The following is a 12,928-nucleotide window of genomic DNA, read 5'->3' as shown; positions in this document are numbered from 1 at the left end:
CCACGCTAACTACCACTAATATATCACGACCTCTACACATCTTTGGCCGCCACCACCATTGTCACTAGTAACGTCACCTCTACCATCACTTCAACCACTACCATCGCTATAATTTATCTCTACTAACAACTATCTCCACCATCACAACTAACAACATCTCCAACTAGCACCAACACATTGTCAAACCATCATGCATTTATTTTTCAACCATCACAATCAACACCTTCAACAACTAACATCAAGCAACATCATATCACAACCACCACCATCACTATCAACCGCCACCATCATAACAGTCATTACAATACCAACCATCACAAGTATCACCACCAACATTACTAATCACTTACATCAATTATTGTCACTGCAACCACCATTATAAACCATCTCCACTATCACTAACAAATATAAATATTTTTTTCAATCAAATAATAATTTTGTTGTATTAAATTACATACTTTTCTGATATATAATTAATTTTATATTTGAATTATATTTTTTATTTTATTATATACACAAATAAATTTTTTTTGCACATTCAAATGTTGAAAAACAAACAGTCTTAATCATTCAATTTTCAGATCTAGAGATAACATCTTAATTATTCAAATGTGCATTCAGATTCAGACATCTGAATCTTAAACAAAAATCAAATGCAGCCTTAGTGAAAGTCCTAGAATATTTTGGGGGGGGGGGGGGGGTTAGGAAAGTTTCCCCTTAAAAAGGGGATGTAGGAAGTTATTTGACAAAGGGGTGTTGAGAGGGTAGTTTATTTAGGATAATCATCCATTTTTTTTAATTAATTTAAAATAAATAATAATAATAATATTAAATAATTATATTTTTTATATTTAAGAAAATATAATAAAAATTTGTAATAACCTAAAATAAATATAATTAACATAATAATAAAAGTTACTATCCTATTTATTAAAATTAAGAGAAAAAATATTTTTAAATTTTTCGTATTATTTTAAAAACAAAGATAAAATACAAATAAAAATAAAAATATACCAAAAATGTAACTGTATTTATTATTTTTTATTTATTTTCATCCAAAACTTATTAAAAATGAAATAAGAACTAAAATAAATATCGGACAAAACTATAAATATTTAATACCAAAAAATAGGTTAAAACTCGGGAGGATAAAAAATCACGTGTCTACCCTCTTAAGAATTCAAACACTACAAAAAATATTAAAATAAAATTGTCTCATTAAAATTATTTTTTATTAAACTCTACTTTATTTATCCTTTCATTTTAACGGATATACTTTCTTCATTAAAAATATCATAACTTAAAGTAGGAGACTCAGACTTTCTGATTTTTTAATTTGAACTCGAAAATCAAATTACAAAAATTTAAAAAGGAAAATCTTACCTAAAACTACTTCAAATCACAAAATTCTTATAAATTGTAGTTATTTAAATTTATTTTAAAAAATTTATAACATAACTTAGAATTTTTTTGATCATAAATTTTTTTCACTTTTTTGAAATTATTATTCTATATTATTTGAACATCAGTGTTTGACCATGAAAATTCTAAATTCAACTTAAATTTAGATTTCAAATTTGAAAAATAATTTACTCCTATTATTTATTTTCCAATTCCATCTTCATAATTCTAAATAAAATGAATAATATTTGATTTCTATGTTCAAATTACTACTTAACTTCTCAATTGTAGTACTCCATCCGTTTAAAACTATTTGTTATTTTTTTAATTGACACACACATTAAAAAATAGTGAATAACGGAATGGCTTAACCATATTACCTTATTAATTTGTACTAGGTGAAATTGATCAATTGAGATTTTGAAAATTCTTAGTAAATAAATTACGGGTAAAATATGTATTTAAATTTTTTTTATATGTTAAAAGTAACAAGCAAAAATAAATATCTAAAATATAAACAAGTGACCTGTAATTTTGAAGGATGGATATCTCTTATTAAATAAGGAAAAAGAAATAAATTTACCATTTCAAACTTGGTGTATCTATCATTTATAATTTCTAATCTATATCTATATTTATACTATATTAAAAGTGTGAAGAGCCTTAGAAATGTCGTTTAAACTTTTTGTCCTTCATTAAAAGTCTTTACTTTAGACAAAATCGTCTTTTCACTATTTTTAAAAAATAGTTAAGAGTTGAAAATTAATGAAATATATTTATGGCAAAATCTTTCCTTATTAGAATTAATGACAATTAATACTTTTTCATTAATTTAAGAATTCTAAATCATCTAAATTTAATTTTAAGAAGATTTAAAAAGTCTATAAATCTACATTTATATCTATATCTCTAATGTATTAAAAAGCATCAAAATAGTTAAAAAGTGTCTGCTTCCTTTTATCATATATATGAGATAGTAGATCTATTAACCACTTAAAATTTTTGGTGGTAAAATATATATGTGCTTACAATAAAATATATATGTTGAACTTTTTACACATCATTAAGAAATCGTCTAATTTTAAATAATCAAAAATTATATGTGTACATGCAAGTCACGTGCGACCAAACTAGTTATTTCAAAAGCCAATACCCTCTACGAAGTAGCCACGTATTATATGGAAAAAAGGCGATGTATCACAACCTCCGGAATGCTTCCCGCACTGGATTTTCTTTTCTTTCTTTATTTATGTTGATTCGCTAGGCAGAGAAAAGGAACAAACATACAATATACAACTGAAATTGCGGGAAAGGACAAAAATAAGAAGAGGAATCATTAGCCATGTCATCAGAGTCAGTGCACGACTTCGAGGTGGTGGACAAGGGTGCTACTGAAGACACCGGAGACCACGTTTTTGGTTCGGAGCCGATCATGTCTGAAGTTCAGTTCGCTGAAGAAAATGGACCAATTCTTCCCCCGCCGGAACGTATGGTTGCGGAGGAGGGGTTGGCCTTGAGAGAGTGGCGCCGGTGAGCTTTGTTTTTTCCTTCTTTTCCAGTTCTCCTGTTTTAAATTTGTCTGCATGCGAAGATATATGTGTACTCTTTCTCCCTCTCAATTTATGTGGCTGCTTTTGAATTTCGAGATTGAAACAAACTTTTTCCAAAAACTTTAAAATCCATGTCTGAATTTATGATCAAAATTAATCTGTCCAGACTCTTGAAAAGCAAACTGTGCTGCAAAATTGGGACAGATGGAGTAGTATATTCGTATAACATGATTTGATTGACCAAAATTGACAAATTCCATATGGGATAGGGTAAAAAGAATCTCTACCTACTGTTTTTTACAAAAAGCTAGTATATTTTAGTCAACTGTCGTAGTATTTTTTTTTTAAAATTCCCGATCAGCAAGCTTTTTATTTCTTAACAGTAAGTTTTAGTTAATTGTTTGTCTATCGAAATATGTGATCGACGGAGAGGAACCTTGACGAGCAACAATATATGTATTATATTCGTATAACATGAATTGATTGATTAAAATTGATAAATACTGATTCGGATTTTGCCTTAATCATGCTTGTTTAGTCTGTGATTCTTTTTCTTGATCTTTCCGTCTTAGTTACGGTACAAAAAATCTCTCTAGCCACTCCTTTTTGCAAAAAAGTTATTTTAGAAAAAAAAATAAAGGAGAGTAAAAAATGATAGAGGGCGTGACAAGGTGGGGAATTGAATGACTACTGGGTGAAAGTTTAGGTATCCAACCATCAAACCAAGCTACTAAGATTATCCATTTTGTTAGTCAACTCTTGTAGTTCCCTTTTTTTAATCAAACTAAATGTAATTAATTATTTTTTGGTCTATTAAGATATCGCTGGGAAGGAGCCTTGACATAACGGTAATTGTTGTTTCCTCATGATGAAGAGGTCACGCGTTGAACCCGTGAAAATAGCGTGTTGTAAGGCTTTGTATAGTTAAGTGAATATGGTCCTGCCCTTTTCTGGGCCCACATAGTGGGAGTTTGGTGCCATGGTTGTCTGTTTTTATGAAACTCATTGCTTAGACAATTCAATTTACTTTGTTCGTTCTTCCCAAGAAATTTATTCACCAAGTACTGTTTTTAATTTGAATTAGACTTGTGATAATTGATACAAAGTTTAAGAAAAAAATAGGAAAACTTTTGAAATTTGTGGTCTAAATCACTCGTAACCATTAGTGTGGCTATAAATCATTTTATTAAGAGTAAAGGGGAATTTAAAAGTTCAGTTATTTCTACTTAAGGTGAACATCTTTTGAGACGGATTAACAAGGAAAAGTGTGCCACATAAATTGGGATATAGAAAATGGTTTATAAAACTCATGAGAAGTTCGATGTTCATTTTATTTGTTTTCTTTCCCAAAAATAGTTTTATTTTACATTTTTTAAGTTCAGAACTTCTTTAACATAGAATCTGATTTACCTTCCAACACCTGTCATTTCCTTACCTCGACCAATTAGTCAGGGACAATGAATTGGAGTTTGATGTTCATTAAAGAAGAAGATTCTGCTAATACATTTGGGAGGCCTTCATACATTAGTGATAAATGAGTTCCTGATGACATGGTCTTGCAATGTTGTAGTCAATAGGAGAATACATAACTTAAAGATAAATTCGTTGATGTAGAAATCTCTGATAATACTTTTGAGGAGGTCTCTGATTACTTATTGATAACTGTGTTAATAATAAATTAATCTTTCCGTGTCATAGTTAGAGACGGATCCTGAATTTTAAGCTAGTGGCTGTGGAATACCCTTGGAAACAACCTTTCTACTTCTCCGGAGGTAGTGGTATGGACTGCGTACATTTTACCCTCCCAGACCCCACTATGTGGGAGTACACTGGGTTTGTTGTTGTTGTTGGCTGTGGAGTACCCGCTACTTAAATTTGAACAATAGGTTCGAACTTAACACCGATATACATTTTGTAATAGATTCACTATATATCTGCTGGAGTAGCACTCACTTCCTTCAAAATATCAGTCCATTGTGGCAGTTGATTTGAGTTTACCTTCTAAGTCCTAATGGAAATTTTGTAATTCTGTTTACCCTTAAAAATGTTCTGAAGCTGATACGAAGTATAATACCGGCTAATTCATTGTTAATATGCAGTGTATGTCTGTGCATTGTACAAAGCTTCTTTACTGGTGTGTAAATATGATGCTTTTCTTGTGAAAACCGTGAAAAGATTGTGTCTATGGTGCAATCTGAAGCTTCAGACAGAATTCTGTATTTTAACATATCTCAGCTTAACTAATATTTTAGCTTATACCTGTGAATTGTGATGCATTAATATCTCACTATTTCCAATTTACTACTAATATTTAGTTTATACCTATGATGCATTAATATCTCACTATTTCCAATTTACTTTTCTGTAGTGATTACAATTTAATTCGCTTACTATCTAATTCCTTATGTTGTATGTATTTGAGATGAAATTACAATATTACATTTCTGGATCTCCTTACCTGAGAGGTCAACTATTGTTTCATTTTCCAGATTGAATGCAGTACGACTGGAGGAGAAAGGACAAAGGGAGAAAGAAATTGTTAGGGAAATAATTCAAGAAGCAGAGGAATACAAAGCAGAGTACTATAGGAAATGGAAACTTAGATGTGAGAATAACATAGCTGCTAACCGGGAGAAGGAGAAGGTATAAAAATTGAATCTTTCTGAAACATTTCGCTTAAATGTGGGGTTTTGCTAACTACTTTGGTTATGAATTTGCTAGTGCTTGTCTTTCCAAACATTTGTTTTAGGTGGAAGATAAACTATCACTGTTCTGTCATGTCGTGCATCTGGTTACCTTCTCTTCCTAATTGTTGCTTTCAACACTTCATAATAGGATATGAATGTAGAGATGGAGGATTAACTTTGTAAAAGTACTATCCAATACCAGTTTTTAATCATGGTACTTCCTACTCAACCAGAGCAGGTACTCTGAGAAATGCAGTTTCTATGTTTATCTGTTTACATTGCATATGATTTAGACATAGCGTTGCGTAACAGGTGTGAATTTAATTTTAGAAATGGATATTTTCCAGTTTAACTACTCTATTTGATAAATTTTCACCAGTTATCAAAATGTGCTGAATCTGCTTCAAACCTTTGGTACAAATTGTCTACGAAAGTAGTTGTCTTTTGGGTGAGTTTTGTTTACTAATCTGCGCAGAACTAATGTCTGTGGTGTTATATGAATTAAATCTCTAAAAGAAATTCCACAGTTCAGTAAGTTCCTTGCTAGTTAATCGTGTAGTTCATGTGTCATCTTTTTTCCTTTCCCAGTTATTCTTGGCAAACCAAGAGAAGTTCCACACTGAAGCTAATAAGGCTTATTGGAGGGCAATTGGAGAGCTTATCCCAAAGGAGGTCCCAACCATAGAAAAGAAGGGAAAGAAGGATAAGGAGAAGCAGCCATCCATCATTGTAGTCAAAGGACCCAAACCTGGCAGGCCAACCGAACTCTCTAGAATGCGTCAAATACTTGTGAAACTCAAACACAACCCGCCTGAGCATATGATGTCACCAAAACCATCTTCACAACCGGAAAAAGATGCAAAGACAGGAACGGAAACTCCTGTTGCAGCTGCCTCAGCTAAGTCTCAAGCTACTGCAGCAACTTGAAGGTTGATTCTGCTGGAGAATGAAAATGCAACTGTCTTGATCTTGTAAATTCAGTCATCCTTTACGTTGACTTAAATGTAATGGGTTTGAGAATAACTCCTATCAGGAAGTGTTTGCCCTCATTTCTAGTTTTAGGAGCAGCTAATATTTGCATAGAGAAAAGGTTTCTCTTCGCTTCTATGTTTTTACTGTGTTCATATCCCTCCTGTAAACTTTACCTTCAATATCTGAATTTGGAGTTGCATAGTAGCTCATTCTGTGAAATTGTCTTGAGTTTCTATGTAGATCTAATCTATGCCAAAGTAGTAGTTGCAACTTGCACATGCTCTCAGTTCTCGTTTTGTAATGTCTTTGGGCTGGTTAAAGGCCAATGCCATCCCTCAGGCAAATTTGTTGTACCAGTTCCAGAATATTGAAAATATAGAGCAACTACCAAAGGAGGTGTGGAATGGTAAAAGTTCCTTCATCCCTCATGGTGGGTTTTCTACGAAGCGTGTGCGGAATGGTAAAGGTTCCTTCATCGCTCGTGGTGGGTTTTCTACGGTACAAATCTTGATTAGTCAGGGCCAATGGATTCGATGTGGATTCCGGACATCGGATGCATGAAGGAGAAAAAAGCTGATGAAGAACAACAAATTTTCATAAACGTAAGGCAATCTTAATCATCTAATCTATTTAATGCATCCATCTCTGGAACCGTGAAACTATTATACAAGAGGATAAAAGTAGTTGATTTCTGAAGTACTAGAGAATTTCTGAAGTACTAGAGATTTTTCCTTCTTCCTTATCAGCTACTGCTAACTTACATTACATGAGAAAATTTATAAATTACTGGTTGCCATAATCCCTTGGGGAGTTGCCCAGTGCCCGCGTTAGCAGAACAACAATATACAAGTATAACGAATAAGACCACCAGTTGACATCATCTAGGAAGCATTTGGGTGACACTCGGAAAACTCTCAAACTTTGTTGATGTTGCAAAAGGATTTACAGATTGCACCCCGGTCTTCCCCCCCGAGGATGATTTCTGCAGACTATCATAACTTGATCGTTTCGAGCTATGTTGTCTGTAGACTCCTGGTTCAGTTAAGAACTTCTCATTAAGGGTGACTTCTCTAGACAACATCTCAATCACTTGTTTCATATTAGGTCTCTGGGTAGGTGCTGCTTGTGTGCAAAAGAGAGCAACTTTGATGAAGCGCAGTAATTCAGCTTCTGAATACTCTGTTAGATCTGGATCAACGATATCCAGAAGCCGGCCTTCTTCTCTAAGCTTCCATACCTGCAAATTGTGTTCCTTCAAAATTAAACAGTTGCAATATTTTTTTAATAATGCAAATGAATGGCCCATCTGCTTTTTAGTCAAACCTACAAGAACTCACAGACTTTCAAGGGTGTGGTCTAGCGGTCAATGTACCGAGTGAAAACCATTGGATGCCAACGTTCGAATTCCAACGGAGACCAGAAAACGCTAGGTGATTTTTTTAATCTGTCTATACTGTTATTGACAGAGTTTATCCACAAAGGGTATGTGGTAGAATAGTCCAGTGCAGGAGGCAATCAGATACCTAGTGATTTTTAACTGACTTGCATCTATAACATTTACTGATGAATCTTGAAGAACATCAAGCTGAAAGTATAGTCCTACCCATTCCACCAGAACCAAGAGATCCACTCCAAATGCTGCTTTACTACTGCTTCTTCCACTTATGATTTCAAGTATAAGAACTCCGAAACTATAGACATCAGCCTTTTTTGTGAGTTGTCCAAACAAGGCGTACTCAGGAGCAAGATAACCTCTGTACATTGGAATAAATTAGTAAGACGATACAAGAGAGGAAGATCGAATGTTATGAACTGAAATTCAATGGAACTCACATTGTTCCTGCCACTCGCGTGCTAAGATGAGTGACATTTTCAGGAAAAAGCTTAGCCAGACCAAAATCTCCAATTTTAGGTTGAAGGTTTTCATCTATAAGGATATTATTTGCCTTAATATCTCGATGAACAATTGGCGGTGCTGCTTCCTCATGAAGAAATGCTAAACCAGATGCTGTGCCTACACATATAGAAGCTCTCTTGGGCCAATCCAGGGTAACGCGTTTACCTTTAGAACCTGCAATGCCAATTTTACATGTTGGTTGTTAGCTATGCACTTGAATGATATAACTTGAGAAAATGAACTAAAAAAAAAAAAAAAAAAGAAAGAAAATTCGGAAAACTTACTAAGTACTCTTTTCTAACGGCCCAAGCTCAACTGTCAATGTGTTGTTTACTCTAGCCTAACCTTTGGGGCCTCATGGTTTGTCCTTTAAGGCTTTAACCTAAAATGTGTTTCAATAATAGAATTCTTGATCTCGTCTTATATGGCCCATAACTTTTCTCTCACATTCCCTTTTGGAATTTACCTAAGACAAGCTTCACAACGGATCTCTTTTGAATTCAACAGTACCAGTTCATGAGCAGTTACCCTTTTTAGTATTCGATCATATCTTCATGAATTGTTAGGGAACCTAGCGGTGACAAAGTTGTTAAGGTAGCCCATGAAAGTGACCCCCCAACTCACCCAAGTTTGGATGGGTAATTGACAGTCCATTTATTAACTCAACTCATCTTAATCCGTCCAAATTCAGTCCAATCCACTCATTTGACACCCCTAACTTCAATTTTGACATATTCATTTGGCTCAAAGTAAGTATTCTAACTTTGTGAAACTTACCAAGTAAAGAACTGGAAAGGCTGTTATTCTCCATGTATTCATATATCAACATTCTATTGCCACTCTCAACACAACAACCAATCAACTGAACGAGATTTGGATGTCGAGTATTTGATATTATATTGATCTCTGTCAAGAATTCCTTTGTCCCTTGTTTTGATTCAGCAGAGAGGCATTTAACAGCAACACGAGTTCCATCTCTCAAAATTCCCTACATTTAAAGAACAAAGTTGCGTAAGTATAGACCAACTCTAATAAAGCAAAAACCAGAGAGTAGAAAACACATAAAAGATTAAACTCATAGATATTGATAGCGTAAAATACCTTTTTAGTATCAACTTATCAGGTAATCTACCTTAAATTTATTTTCCTATGATGGTGATGTCCGGATTAGCTTATGTGTACCTTGACTATTGTACCGGATACTTGTTATCTACCAACACAGATACAAGGTAATTCTACCCACTAAAACTTAGTCAGATTGAAAGAATCATCTATTTTTTTGGGCTTCTGTTTGAGATTTAAACCTAGAACTCTCTTATTTAATTTCAACTCACTAATTCCACTTAGTTATCTTTTAGGTGACTTGACACTGGAAACATTCTTCTAAACTCTCAATGTATAGAAGTTAAACTCAGTACTAAAATAACAAGCAATACACAAGGACCATTAAAGGCATGACACCACAAACAAGAGACGATTACCTTATAAACAACTCCAAAACCACCACCTCCTATCTTGTTAGATGGGTGGAAGTGTCCTGTTGCTGATCTCAATGAGTTATAAGAGAAAAGCCTCACATTGTTGGTGGTGAGCTCTACACATTTTGAAAAACAAGAAGAATATGAAAATGTGAAGTACTTGACAAAGTTGGATAACAAAAAGTACAAGAAAAGGAAAAGAAATGAACCATTTAAACCATACATCTCTTTGGTAGTACAAAAAGATATAGAGAAGCATTTCTTTCAGTGTTTTTCGTTCTTAAAGGACTTCAACATCTGAAGATTCAGAATTGCTCCTCTAGATCAGAGAAATGAGATAACCATATGTTGGAATCAGTTACATTAAACAAAAACTACATACTTAGTGTAGTCCCACAAGTGGGGTCTACGAAAGATTGAATGTATGCAGACCTTATTCCTGCCTTTGAGAGGTAGAGAGGATCGATGTTTCAGATTGACCCCCAATTCAAACGAGAAGGTACTCAAAATGACAACAAAAAATATCAAGATATTGTGTCTAATCAACTCTCCTATTTCTTCTTCGGCTTATCTCTACCACTCCTAGCATTAAACATCAATTATGTGATCAAATGTTGGGATAGTCAAATTAATAGTCATGGAATTAAGACCACATGAATCCAACACAATTCTTGACTTTTTCTTAACCTAAAATTTCTCGACGGCCAACTGGACAAAGGGTTGAATAATAGGTTCACCATGTGTTAATCTCCACTTAAATACCCAAGAATCAAATACGATAATCTTATTAGCTACAAGTTTCCAACTCACGATGTGCACGTGTCCGTGAAATCATGTGTTGCGCTCTCACTACTGAACCAAAGCCACGGACACAACAAAATTCTAGATTTGTACCGTCTTTAGAGATCCAACATAATGACATGAGACACAAAGATGAAGGTAGCAAAAAATAGAACATGATACACCACTATTGTTACACTCTGTTCACTATTTAGAATTTTCAAGGGTTTAATTCTAAATAGAAAAAATCCGGCTTAATGAACCTTAAAGTTGAAGTATCTTAATTCAAACTCTGGAAAAGATCTATGCAAAAAGAAAAGCTTGTGTTAAGCATATCGCTATTTTAAAATGATTTGATCATCTAATTAGTCAAGCTGCGTGCAAGCTGATCCACCACTAATGTTGTCAAAAAGAAAGTAGTCACGATGATCTTGTTTCTTTTTAGTATGTGACAAATAAACGTTTATGAGTGTACATACCTTGGACTTGAGTCTCTTTATTGTCTCTGTATGATTGCAAAATTCCAAAGCAACTCCAACCCATTGCTGAAATATTCAAACTTTCTTAACGTTCTGTCACCTAATAATACTTCTGCTAAATAATGAAAAGGAAAGAGAACATAAAAATCAAATACTAGCCAAATGAGAAAAAAACTTGCAAATTTAGAGAATGATATATAGTACCTGTTCTGTCACCTAATAATATTTCTGCAAAATAATGAAAAGGAAAGAGAAAACATAAAAATCAAATACTAGCCAAATGAGAAAAAAACCTTGCAAATTTAGAGAATAATATATAGTACCTGATTTCTTTTCATGATTGAAAATCGAAAGCCGTTAGAAGAGAGTTGAAATAAAAGCCATACATGGTACAACTATATACAACTTTATAGTTGAATACAGATACTACTTTTCACTTGGTGTAATAAATACTACTGTACTCTGCCATAATTAAATGTATTTATAGTATCTTGCACGAGAGGGAGTTAATACTTAATATACGTACATAAAATAAGATAGAGGGGTTGGTCAAGGTGAAAAAAAAATAAGGAAGAGAGAAGCCGCCAATATTGAGGTTGACTTTTTATGGTGTCCTATTAGAGGTCGATTAATTTAGATTTGCACGAGATAAAATTAATTCGAGCAAAACACTCTTAACAATAACTTTTCATATCAAGAATTCAAAATGAAGACCTCTAATTAAGTGAAAAAGCACTTTCGTCGGCTAGTGCGCCACATCCTATAATTGTGAGGTTGACTTTGTATTTTCATTTGACATTTTTTTTTTTGTTCTCTTTCTTATAACGGAAAGTGTCATTCTTTGAGGAGAAAAAGTACTACTTTTATTTCAATTTGTGCAACTTAGTTTCATTTTAGTATATTTAAGAAACAAGGCAACATTTTAATTAAGTTTTAATTTTAATACCTTCCGTTTTATTTTTAATGACACCTTATAAGGAATAACATGACATTTAATAGGACCAGATTGAAAGATATTTTTGATATGTCATCACTTATGTACTTCTTTAATTTTAAATCATAAAATTCTAAAAATTTCTCTATTTTTAAACATATTGGTTTCAAGAAGTGCTTGCAACCCCTGAATTCGAGTTTCTTTTAGGCCAGACACTTTTTTCTATTAGATCTTCAAAGCTTGATGTAGAAGAAGGAAGGCTATTTCACCTTTTCTCTTTTATCTATTATTGCTAATTAAAATTCCGAATTCTATAACCTTCTGAGCTTTATCTATTACATTAACTATATTTAGTAAAATTAGAATACATAAAGTAAAATGGGAGTAACATATCTTTATTAGGATTTGCCATATCTAATTAAGAGAGAAAAACATTAGATTTGGTCCACCTAAAAAAAGTCCTTCAAATGTCAAACCAGAAAGCATATATATATATATAATATTCTCATCCTAAGCATTACAATAAATAGGTCACTTTAATATCCAATAAAAAGAGGAGTATGTTTTATGTAAAATAAAACAAATATATACTCTCTCCGTCTCAAATTACCTATCACAAATTGAGATGACACATTGATTAAGAAAAATAATTAATAACATGGCTAGTTTATCATAGTGCTCATATTAAATGATGTTTACATTTTAATTTGAAGAAAAAGTAATTAATACAAAAAGTATAACATAAAAAAA

General features: G+C 32.9%; 2 protein-coding genes across 6 annotated transcripts; one reads left to right on the top strand and one right to left on the bottom strand.

Annotated features, from left to right (window-relative positions):
• Window positions 1-2,566: 2,566 nt before the first annotated feature.
• On the top strand, window positions 2,567-6,829 carry LOC107842755 (clathrin light chain 1). Of its 2 annotated transcripts, XM_016686736.2 has the most exons (4): window positions 2,594-2,931; window positions 5,441-5,594; window positions 6,018-6,086; window positions 6,227-6,829. In XM_016686736.2, the coding sequence occupies exons 1-4, from the start codon at window positions 2,744-2,746 to the stop codon at window positions 6,563-6,565; spliced, it is 750 nt and encodes a 249-aa protein (XP_016542222.2). In that variant the 5' UTR covers window positions 2,594-2,743; the 3' UTR covers window positions 6,566-6,829. The 2 variants fall into 2 exon arrangements, with proteins under 2 accessions (XP_016542223.2, XP_016542222.2); XM_016686737.2 differs by lacking the exon at window positions 6,018-6,086 and having other exon boundaries at window positions 2,567-2,931.
• A 372-nt stretch (window positions 6,830-7,201) lies between these two features.
• Window positions 7,202-11,710, bottom strand: LOC107842753 (putative serine/threonine-protein kinase). Of its 4 annotated transcripts, none has more exons than XM_016686730.2 (8): window positions 11,568-11,708; window positions 11,449-11,472; window positions 11,245-11,359; window positions 9,989-10,101; window positions 9,285-9,495; window positions 8,444-8,681; window positions 8,214-8,364; window positions 7,202-7,847 (listed from the first exon to the last, which is right to left on the bottom strand). In XM_016686730.2, the coding sequence occupies exons 3-8, from the start codon at window positions 11,306-11,308 to the stop codon at window positions 7,488-7,490; spliced, it is 1,137 nt and encodes a 378-aa protein (XP_016542216.2). In that variant the 5' UTR covers window positions 11,309-11,359; window positions 11,449-11,472; window positions 11,568-11,708; the 3' UTR covers window positions 7,202-7,487. The 4 variants fall into 4 exon arrangements, with proteins under 4 accessions (XP_016542216.2, XP_016542215.2, XP_016542220.2 ...); XM_016686729.2 differs by having other exon boundaries at window positions 11,245-11,356; XM_016686734.2 differs by having other exon boundaries at window positions 11,245-11,310.
• Between the last annotated feature and the right edge of the window lie 1,218 nt (window positions 11,711-12,928).

Source organism: Capsicum annuum, chromosome 9 (assembly GCF_002878395.1).
Source record: "Capsicum annuum cultivar UCD-10X-F1 chromosome 9, UCD10Xv1.1, whole genome shotgun sequence".
In the NCBI taxonomy this organism is placed as follows: domain Eukaryota; kingdom Viridiplantae; phylum Streptophyta; class Magnoliopsida; order Solanales; family Solanaceae; genus Capsicum; species Capsicum annuum.
This window is presented reverse-complemented; position numbering and strand designations above follow the sequence as displayed.